The 11,694-nt window shown below is 43.6% G+C and overlaps 1 protein-coding gene across 1 annotated transcript in view; it reads left to right on the forward strand.

The window, feature by feature from the left end:
- Positions 1-5,201: 5,201 nt before the first annotated feature.
- LOC102759752 (ectodysplasin-A) overlaps positions 5,202-11,694 on the forward strand; it is a 14,503-nt gene continuing 8,010 nt past the window's right edge. The window contains exons 1-2 of the mRNA XM_006761434.2: positions 5,202-5,325; positions 6,764-6,787. Coding sequence (XP_006761497.1) covers positions 5,202-5,325; positions 6,764-6,787 — 148 coding nt within the window. The remainder of the gene's footprint in view (positions 5,326-6,763; positions 6,788-11,694) is intronic.

Below are 11,694 nucleotides of genomic sequence, written 5' to 3' on the forward strand. Positions count from 1 at the left end.
GTCTGACAGGTGTGAGATGGTACCTCATTGTTGTTTTGATTTGCATCTCTCAGATGATTAGTGACTTTGAGCATGTTTTCATATGTCTCTTGGCTTTCTGTATATTCTCTTTCGAAAAGTGTCTATTTAGGTCCTTTGCCCATTTTTTTATTGGATGTTTATCTTTCTTTTGTTAAGTTGTATGAATTACCTGTAAATTTTGGAGATTAACCCCTTATCATAGATAACATTAGCAAATCTGTTCTCCCATGAAGTGGGCTTTCTTGTGTTTTGTTGATGGTTTCTTTTTGCAGCTTCTTATTTTGATGTAGTCCGATTTGTTTATTTTCTCCTTAGTCTCCATTGCCCTAAGAGCTGTGTCAATAAAGATATCACTGTGACATATGTCTGCTATTTTGCTGCCTGTGGAGTCTTCTAAGGTTTTTATGGTTTCCCATCTTACATTTAAGTCCTTTAGCCATTTTGAGGAGTTTTTTTTTTCTGTATGGTATAAGTTGGTGATCTAGTTTCATATTTTTTTGTATGTATCTAACACTTTGAGTTGTAGGGTTAGATAATTTATTACCATTTTTTCTTCTTTTTTTTAGGTAGGCTTGTAGACCTATGAACTTCTCTCTCAAGACTGCTTTTACTGTGTCCCATAGATTTTGGATTGTTGCTTTTCATTGTCATTTGTTGCCATGATGCTTTTTATTTCTTCTTTTATCTCTTTGGTAACCCAATCATTGCTTAGTAGCATGTTATTTAGCCTCCAAGTGTTTGATTTTTTCATTATTTTTATTGTAGTTGATTTCTAATTATATGCCATTATTATCTGAAATGAAGGTGCAGGACCCATCGGTGTATTTGGCCACCACCTTCTCTCCCCCTGGACAAACTTCCTTAGCCTTTTTTTGTCCGTGAAGCTCCTGCTTTCCCCTTCAATGTTGAATGATAGCCTTTCTGGGTATAGTATTCTTGGATTCAGTCCCTTCCTTTGCATCTCTTCGAATACTTTCTCCCATTCTTTTCTGGCCTGATGTGTTTCTGTTGAGAGATCATTTGATAATCTAATGGGAGATCCCTTGTAGGTAATTTTCTTTTTTATTTTTATTTTTTAAATATATTTTTATTGATTTCAGAGAGGAAGGGGGAGAGAGAGAAAGAAAGATAGAAACATCAATGGTGAGAGAGAATCATTGATTGGCTGCCTCCTGCATGCCCCACACTGGGGACCAAGTCCACAACTCAGGCATGTGCCCTTGACTGAAATTGAACCTGAGACCCTTCAGTCCCCAGGCGGAAACTCTATCCACTGAGCCAAACCAGCTAGGCCCCTTGTAGTTAACTTTCTGTTTCACTCTTGAAGCCTTTAAGATTCTCTCTTTGTCATTAACATTTGCCATTGTAATTAGGATGTATCTTGGTGTGGGTCTTTTTGGGTTCATCTTGTTTGGGATTCTCTGTTCTTGTGTGAGTTTTTTCTTCCCCATATCAGGGAAATTTTCTGACCTTATTTCTTCAAATAGGTTTTCTTACCCTTGCACCTCTTCTTGTCATTCTGGAAGCCCTGTTATATGTATATTGCTTCATTTCATGTTGTCCCTAAGGTCCTTCAGGCTCTCCTGTCTTTTGAATTTTTTCTCCAATTGCAGTTCAGTTTGGGTGTGTTTTGCTTCCCTGTCTTCTAATTCGCTAATTCGGTCCTCCACTTCTCCTAGTCTACTATTGAAAGCTTCCGTATTGTTTTTTATTGTAGCTATATCACTCTTTATTTCCTCCTGATTCTTACATAGGTTGTTGATTTTTCTCATCCATCCAGTTTATGAACTATATGACCCTTATTCTTAAATTATTTTTCTGACATATTACATACCTCCATTTCATTTAGTTCTTTTTCTGGTGGTCCCTCCTTTTCTTTCCTTTGGGGGTTGTTTGTCTCCCCATTTTTGTTCTCACCAAAGGATCTAGGTGTCAAGTTGCATGGGGCCTGTGGCTGCAGTGGTGGGCTTGTTGGTGGGTCACAAGGTCATAAGTGGCAGCTGCTCCTCGGGCAGTCGCGGGATAGCTGCTCCTTGTGTGATAGCAGAGCAGTGGGTGCTCATGGGGCAGCCGCTTCTTGCGTGGTTGTGGGGCAGCTGCTCCCAGTGTGGTCACAGGCAGCTGCTGTTCCTCATGCTGTTGCAGATGGTGGCTGCTCCTCAGTCAGTCATAGGCTGCGGCTTCTCGTGGGGCGGCTGCTCCTCGGGTGGTCACAGGTGGTGGTTGCTCATCATGCAGCAGCAGGGCTGCTTCTCCTCATGTTGCCGCTGGGTGGCTGCTCATCACACAGTCTCAGGGCAGCTGTTCCTCATGCAGTCGCAGGTGGTGGCTGCTCCTGGCGGAGTTGCAAGACAGCTGCTCCTTGTGTGGTTGTGGGCGGTGGCTGCTCCTCCAACAGTCATGGGTGCCGGCTGCTCACATGGCTGCTGGAGTGGTTGTGGTGCCTGGGGGTGCTGGATAGAGCTCAGCTGTTCACAATTGCAAAGCCCAGGGCTGCTGCCTAGGGCTCAGCTGTTCGCATGCATGGTCATGATGCCCGGGACTAAAGCGTTTGGGTCATGGGAGAGGAGTGCCCTCTAGAATTCACAGGAGCCTGTGGCCATGGAGGCTGGAGTCCCAGTGTCTGTGGGTCGGCAGCTGAAGCAGCAGGTCCCTGGCCAGAGTGGCTGTAGTATCTTGTGGTGTCTGAGAGCACCCTGGGTGGAGGTGAGGCTGGGCTCCCAGTCACAGCAGCTCTCCCCTTTAAGATGGTGCAGCCTCTTCAGCAGAGTTGGTGCTCCAGGAAAGATTACAGCCATAGCAGAGGCTGCCCGGCTATGCGAGTCTATTCCGCTAGCCCCCGAAGGTCCTGCGAGATCTAACTGCCCCTCACTCAGACACACACACACACACACACACACACACACCACATCCACACACTGCCCTTTCATTCTCTCACTCACTCACACTCTCTTCCTCACTGCGGTCCTGTTGGCCACCATCTTGGAATCCCTCATATATCAAAATTTATACCACATTAATTAAAGATTTAAATTTTAAAAATTCAATCATAAAACAACTAGAAATATATAAATAGTTACCTATATAATACTGGTGTACCCATATTAAAATGATGTAGAAATGTAGCTATTGACATAGAAAAAAAGTTATCAAACAACATTTTTATCTCATTTTTTAAAAAATACATATTTATATGCATAGAAAGTTCTGAGATGTGCATAAAAATGTTAATAGTGGCTTTTGTGAATAGTGTAATAAACTATTTTCCCTTCTTTTGATGTATCTATGTATGCATGCAATTATATGTGTAATAAGTTTTTTTTCTTCCACTATCCTTAAGTCTTCTCTTTAGTATATTCCTATCCAACTGTAAGTTCTTTAAGGATTGAGTTGTGTTTCATTACTTACTGGGCTACCTACCATGGGCATGCCTGGTTAAGGACTGGGTGCTTGATGATGATCTGATTTCCTCAAAGACTGCTTTGAAGTTTGAAGTAACAGTGCTAACTAAACCTTTAACCAGCTGAAATGGTCAGCAACTTGCCACTATAGACACCTTGTCTCTGGGGGCATATGGTTACAATGGCTTTCATCCCAGTGCTTTCCCAGGTTGAGGTGGCTGACTGACTGGCTCATAGATGGCTGATTAGGCTGCGCCTTTCTGTGTAAATCCTTCCCAAATAGCGTTCTTGTTCAAGGATGTGGCCTTTCTCAGGTTTGATTGCTGCCTCTTAGCATCTTTCTCATCAGAATCTCTGTGCACATTCTCAAGAATTCTCAATACTGTTAAAAGCATAAAGGATAGGCAGCAGAGAAAGAATACAAAGGACTGGAAGATGAGAAAAGGAGAAAAGTGAGGATAAAGCCCTAATCGGTTTAGCTCAGTGGATAGAGCGTCGGCCTACAGACTCAAGGGTCCCAGGTTCGATTCCAGTCAAGGGCATGTACATTGGTTGTGGGCACATCCCCAGTAGGGAGTGTGCAGGAGGCAGCTGATGGATGTTTCTCTCTCGTCAGTGTTTCTAACTCTCTATCCCTCTCCCTTCCTCTCTGTAAAAAATCAATAAAATATTTTTTTTAAAAAAGTGAGAATAAAATTATGAATATTTATTACCTTAAGTGTAGCTGGTCACTAAACTCAACCTAAAACACCCTTGCACATAGTAATACCTACCATTACACATGAAATTACTTTGACAGGGAAGTCTATACAGACATTGGTTTCCAAGTGACCTGTGCAAGCTCTGATTACCACACTTGGCAGCCCTCCAGGTTAGATACTTTAGTGACTTCTGATCTAGCCTGCTCAAATATAGCCTCTGATAGAGCTTGCTCTTAAAGGTAAAGATCATTCCAGGCTTGTTGCTGGATAAAATGAGATGATATATGGAAATATGTTTTGTAAATATCTATATATATAAAAGGCTAATATGCTAAGTGTCCAACTGTCTGACAGGTCACTATGATGTGCACTGACCACCAGGGGGCAGACACTCAACACAGGAGCTGCCAAGCTGCAGTGACTTGGCAGCAGCAGTTCTCGGGTGATGCACCCTGAAACCAGAGAGGAGGGAGCCCAATTCCTCACCGGGCCACGCGATTAAAGTGACCCCACTCAGTCCACAGATGCCCTTTCAGCCACAGTGCCATCCCAGGTGTGGCCAGCCAGGGAGGGACTATAAAATGTTGGCTCCAGAGCATGTGTCCAGCCTGTCTCATCCAGTCCTGCCCCACTGGCCACCATCTAATTAATTTCCTTTCAATGTGCACGAATCTGTGCACCGGGGCACTAGTATTGAAATAATCACTGGAGTTAATATAGGTAAAGCCGGTAGCAACCTTGTCTGGGAGGACATGGGCACATGGGCAGGCAGGCCTCACTGAGCTCATGTGTCCAGCCTGTCTCATCCAGTCCTGCCCCACTGGCCACCATCTAATTAATTTCCTTTCAATGTGCATGAATCTGTGCACTGGGTCACTAGTGTTTTATAAAACAACTATAGGCCCAGTGCACAAATTCGTGCACCTTGAATGGAACTGTGGGCAGCAAGACTGCGGTGGGCACAGGGGTAGGTCTCAGCCCATCCTCCATGCCCCGGTCTGGCCCCTCCTGCCACAGCCCCCAGTCCCCTGTCTGCCGGCAGCCCGACTCCGGCTGCTGCTGCTGCTCCCATGCACGGATGGCGCCAGCCCAGCTCGCACCCACTGACAGTACAGAGCGATTGAGGCCAGTGCCTGCAGCGGATACAAGCAGCAGCTTCAGTGCTGGTAGAGGTGCGAGCGGAGCTGTCGCCGGCAGTGGGTGTGAGTGGTGACTGCCAGCCCCAATCGCCCCTCAGGGGGAGGTGGAGAAGTCCTGAGGGGTGATTGGGGCCATCAGCTGCCACTTGTACCCACTGATGGTGTTGAGTGATCCTTGCACCAGCCTGGGTGCGAGTGGCAGCACTGGCAGCAGGTGCGAATGTGGCTGGCACCAGTAGCAGGTGTGACTGGGGCCAGTGCTGGCAGCAGGTGTGAGTGCCTGGCTGGACCGCAGTGCGTGGGAGCAAAGAATTTTCAGTAACCACCAGAGGCTCACCCCGGTGATAGCGACCGGTGCCCCACCTTGGTCTGGTGCCCCCACTCAGTTGCTACACCATCCCGCTGAGGCTGATGCCTACCATGTTCCATGCTCTGGCACCTGCTTCCGACTCCCGCCATATTCCACGCGCAACCCCTGGTGGTCAGTGCACATCATAGCGACTAGTTGTTCAGTTATTCCACCATTCAGTCTATTTGCATATTAGGGTTTTATATATATAGTAGTAGATATACAAATGCTTGGTGTTCTTTTTGTAAGCTCCATGGTTTAATGTTGTCCAATAGTGTCATGGAAGTTTTGAACAGATTTTAAATAACTGCATCTAAAGAAAACAAAAAATAAAAAATGAAAGAAGGAAAAGAACATCAAATACACCTAAGGAATGAAGATAATTGCACCCCCAGGAGGGAAAAACATGTCTGGGAGGCACCTATCCTGTGTATGTCTGAGTAGTGATTGTCACCTAACACTATGAGAAAGACGGGGGTTTTTTTGAGTGCCTTTAATTATTAGAATTATTTTCTTTGGAAGTAATTTCCAAAAAAATGCTTGTGATTTCATTTTCAATAAAACTGTTGACACTTCCTTAAATTGTCTGTTAAGTTATGGTAAATTATAGTAAGAGTTCATATGGCCCCCACATGTACTGTGGTCGCACTGTTTTAATTACTAACTAAATTATGATAAGGAAGTGACTAAAATGTTAACTGCCACTGCTCCTTCCATGAAAATGACCCTTTTTTCCTTCCAGATTCAGCACATGACACTTCATGTCAGCTCCTAACCTAAATGCATGACTCTTCAGTCTCAGGACTTGCAAAATTATTGGAATGCCGTCCTAAGGTTATGGAGTTCTGTGTTTCTGAACATTTCAGCTCTATGGAGAAGCAGCCATTCCCTCACTCCAAAGGCAGCCTGAACAATTTTTTTCTCCCTAGGAAAGAAGCTCCCTTGTACCTTTCTTGTTACAACAGTAGCAAAACAATCATAAACAGACTGGGGAAGATTGACAGTTGGGAGATACCTTGTCAATTACCTGACCTTAGCATGGGGCTTCCTCACATTTGCAGTGTCTTGGGGTCCCTCCTAGGACTGTCTTGGAGAATAAACATTTTCTGTTAATTTCCAGTGATTTAATTTTCCATTTTCTTTTTGTAACAGGTCCAGTTAAAAACAAGAAAAAGGGTAAGTTCCTGATTTGATTAAATTGCTGCCATGTCATGTCTTTTCTAAAGTTAGAAGAAAAAAAATCCGGGCAGTGGGATTTTTATAGTCTGGTTATCTATTATTTTATTCAATCACATGGGATCTTCTTGAGTGTTGTAGCTTCCAACGAACAACAACAAAAATAGATATTGTTTCTCAGTGATGATCCACAAAAGATAGAATTGCTTCTCTGGCAACATATGAATGTTGATTTTGCTTTTCTTTCTTGCTCCTTCTTTCATATGATTCAGTTTCTCTTTCCTTTATTCTTACTTGCTCCTTTCCCCTGCCCTTCTTCTTTTCATTTCTCCCCCTCCTTTATCAAGTCAGTGATCAGGTATGAATGAAATCCTGAGACAGCCTGTAGGGAGTAGGTATATATATTACCTCCTGAGGGATGTCAGTACCCTATTTCTTGGCCTCAAAGTTATCCCTGTTGTATATTTCAGATAGTCAGGGAAGGTATTTCTAGCTTTGGGGTTTCAATATCATTTTCTCTGTAATGGAAAAATTAGGCTGAAGTAATACCCTGATCTTTTGGTCTTTTCAAAGAAGCTCTAGTTGAGCAGATCCATTGTGCCATTGTTGGGTCAGTAAGTCTGTGGTGTGCTTGCTATGGGACTAGCCCAAGTGCTAAGTATAAGGAGAACCCAATGACAGAACAGGTTCCAAAATATTGTACAGGATCAGGTAATATGGTTCACTCCTTAGGACTAAAGAACCTATTGCAAAATCAGTTCTAAATATCTATTTGTTTATGTGTTCTGACCTAGGAGGAAAATAGAGTGAAATTAATCACTTTTCGTTAAAATGTTTTAAGTGAAATGATTCTGTCTGTTAAGATTTCTGGAGCTTTATAGAGTACATTATCATCCCCAGACTAGCCACAAAGACTGACTTCAGCTGCCATTTCTCTGAGTGCGAGGGTGCTCTGGTGGTTGAGGTGCAGTGGCCACATGGAAAACCTATGTCCCTGCTGTAAGGAAGCCTGGCCTCCTGTGGACCTGAACTGAACAAAGCTGGAAAGCAGCCAGAGATCTGGAGCTAGTGAGAAAACCTTTTAATGCAGAGCCTGGGCATCCACCAAGATTATTTGTCTTTTAAGAAAGTAAATTTGACTTTCAAACATTTAGTTTTTAACACTTGTCATATTCCTTTAAGACAGACATTATAACAAACCCAGAATGCTCACCTGGCTTGAAGAAGGACACCCTGTGCTCCTAACACAAGCCTGGGATGACTTGCCTTTTTAATAAGTAGACTTGAGAGCACTTTCTAATCACAGCTACTAGTATTTTTTTTCTACTTCCTTGTTCACTAGACAGTGAATAAGCATCTTATGTTTGTCAGGAGTAGAGATACAGAGATGAAGAAAGTGGTTCCTTCCCTTAAAAATCTCCCAGTGCAGTTGGAACCGTGGAAGTACGCACAAAGAATTACTGTCTAGTCTAAAAAATGATGTCATCGGAGCATGAACAGCATGCTGTGGGAGCACAAAGAAGGAGCAAGTAGTTCTAATTGGAAGAGTGAGGGATCAAACTCAGAGAAAATGGTATTTGACCTGGACTTGAAGGATGAGGGGAAAAAAGAGGGGGAATGATACTCCATCAAAGGAAATAGCATACTCAGATCTCTCAGAAACATGAAAGAGCATGGCATGTTTGGGGAGCAGCAAGTGGGCTAGTGATTTCCCAGAAAGCAGCTCCCAGTCTCAGTGTTATCTGATGGGTGAGCCCTGGGAATGGCAATAGAAGACAGCTGTCTAGGCCAGAAGCTCTGAAATTACATTCAGATTTCAATGCCTCTGCCAAGGACGTGGGTCACTGCCTCACACTGCTACCTGTGTATGGGCCATTACTGGGAGGAGATGCATAGAGGACTTAAACATCTACTTTGGCTGAAAGTGATTTAGAAGCCATTTAATACAGATTTCTATGGACACAGTGAATAGGCACATGCCTGAAGAGTTAAGTTAAATTGAGTTATTTAATTTCCATTCTTCAATGGAATTTCTCTCTCTCTCTCTCTCTCTCTCTCTCTCTCTCTCTCTCTCTCTCACACACACACACACACACACACACACACACACACAACTCACACACATTTTCACTCACTTTTATGTTCTTTCAACAATTTGGACTTTGCTAATAGGTTAGCAAAATACCCTTTTGTAAGGTTATATTTGAAAAGAATGTATACTTTCATCTAAGACTACAAAAGGTAACTTTCTAAGTATAAAAGTCTCTGGGCTTTTGTATCATGAAGTGCTCTGTTAAAATAAGGAAATCCGGAGAACAAATTCAATCCTCTAAAGCAGCGGTTCTCAACCTGTGGTTCGTGACCCCTTTGGGGGACGAACGACCCTTTCACAGGGGTCACCTAAGACCATCGGAAAACACATATATAATTACATATTGTTTTTGTGATTAATGACTATGCTTTAATTATGTTCAATTTGTAACAATGAAATTGGGGATCACCACAACTTAAGGAACTGTATTAAAGGGTCGCGGCATTAGGAAGGTTGAGAACCACTGCTCTAAAGCCATCTTCTTGGTCCGAGTGGTCGTGGTCCTCTCAGGGCCTGCTTTCTGCGAGTATGCAAGCACAAGAAGCACACTTGCCTAAAACTGGGTGCTGAGGAGCAAAGGGGACCAGCTGCAGAACTAGATCACAGCAAGAGCTTTTCTCTAAATGCCTTCTAACATTTTCATAAGTAAGCATTCTGTTTACACTGCAACCATTATTCTCTTTGACTGGAGGAGTTTCTGACTGTAATTCTTCCAAAATTACATTATCAATCACAAGAGACTCACAGTATTGACTCTAAAGTTGTACTACCCACAGAACACCCTCTAGCTTGAAAAATTACTGTGAGGCCTGCAAATTCTGGAACATAGCACAGCCTAATGTGCACCGTCCTCTGTGTACACGCAGCCCAGAGAACAGTGAGGGAGAAGCAACCCTTACAACCAGGCTAGGGAAGTTTCCTGACTGCCAGTGGGAAGTCAGTGCTCCTTAAGGAACCTCAGTCTTGGGAGGAAACTTAGAGAAGTCACTGATGGAGAAACTAAGGCTCCAGGAGAGGAAGGGGTTTGCCCAAAATGTGTCCATGGCAGATTTTGGAGCTTATGGCTTTATCTCCTGACTACAGATCCCATGTTATTTCCACTACACTAGCTGGGATTGAAACTTGGGCACTGAATGAGACTTACTTGGAAGCTACCCAAATCTGAAGGAAGATGGCTTTCCTGTTCAGCATCTTGAAATTGGTTAGATCTAGAAACTGGGAAGATCTAATCTTTTGCTGCTAAGTGCAGTGAAAATGCTGAAGCTCCTACCTCTAGGTCTTTATGGTAACAGGGGCTTTCCTGCGAGAGAGGCTCTCAGGACCTTCCTTTCCTCTTGGACAAAGGGCCCCACAATGATGCCATTGTTTCATCCCAAATGCAGGTGTGCTTAGACATGGACAACTGGCCTTTTGAGCATGTTGCCATGGGGATTGGGTTTCTTGAACATGTAGCATTGTTCTTAAAGGAGGACATGATAAATCAGACAAGATTTTTCTGCTTACGAGGCTGCAGAGCAGAGAATTGGGGAGCAGTAAGGAGGTATTTAAGTGAGACTTGAGAGGGTTGTATTTAAAACTAAGAAAGTACCACCGGTGAAGACATTGTGGTGGGTCTGATAAAAGGCTTCCATTCCTGGGACTTCCACCAAACTGTGAGAAAGTGGGGAAGGGAGGAAGGAGACAGCCACCTGTGACCACCTACAGTGCTTGAATTGGGCAGCACAGAGCAGAGGAACCAAGCAGGATGAGCTGCAGGTTTGACTTCAAGACTGGAGTTAGCACTCACTGAACATAACTACATGTTGGTATTGTCGGGCGGACTGGAACTTGGAATAGGAGGATCAAGACTGTTCTGAAAGGATAGTGAGGACAAAAAGGGGAGGAGTTGGTGGGCTTGATTAATAATACATTCAAGAATAGGAGAATAGGGCCTCTGGGGAAAGACTGGGAAGCTGGATTATTTAGCCTATAAAATGGAGGTTGATAGGTGACAATGTCTTTGAGAATACAAGGGTTATTATATGTATGATGGTAACTATTCTTTTCTATCTACACAAAGACCTTAAACTGTTGCAGAAGGGATTTCAGTTAAATATATAGAAAAACTTCCTAACAGTTAGGGGTAATGAACATTGGGACATGTTACCAAGGGAGTGTGCAGAATTTCCTCCCCAAGAAACCTTTAAAAATAAGATTTAGAGAGGTCAGCTGAGAAAGTAAAGTCTGATGCCTCCTCCTCAGCTCTTTCTACTCCCCACCTCTCCTTCTTCCCCTCCCTCCCTCCCTCTCTCTCTCTCCCTCCCACTCTTCATTCCCAGCAAGCGCTTCCTCCATGACCCCAGTTCCTGTACAACCTGCCTCCTATCAGAAACCTTCCTGGAGCTGATGTTACTCCTAAGGGCAGGCTGTCCTTTTAGCTTTCTCTTCCATCTGCATCAATCCACCAAACAAAGAAGTAAACATGAAAGCCACTCTCTTTGACAACAGCCCCATATTCTGAAAACTGGCCACTTGGTAATTCAGATCCTTTGGACTCAGATGAAATATAACGTCCTTCGGTGAAGCCCTTCCTGACCTCTTCAGCATGTTGTCCCCACCAAGAATATGGCACTTCTACTTTCCTGTGACTGTGTCTGTCTTCTCACTAGACTGAGCTTCTTGAAGGCCATTTATTTCTATTATCTTTAAACCCAACTCTGTAAATGATTATTCATTAAAGGAGAGAGAGAGGGAGAGAGAGAGAGAGAGATGAGTAATGAGAGAGAATCATTAATCAGCGGCCTCCTGCATGCCCCACACTGGGAATTGAGCCCTC

The sequence above is a fragment of the Myotis davidii genome, unplaced genomic scaffold (genome assembly GCF_000327345.1).
Source record: "Myotis davidii unplaced genomic scaffold, ASM32734v1 scaffold4278, whole genome shotgun sequence".
In the NCBI taxonomy this organism is placed as follows: domain Eukaryota; kingdom Metazoa; phylum Chordata; class Mammalia; order Chiroptera; family Vespertilionidae; genus Myotis; species Myotis davidii.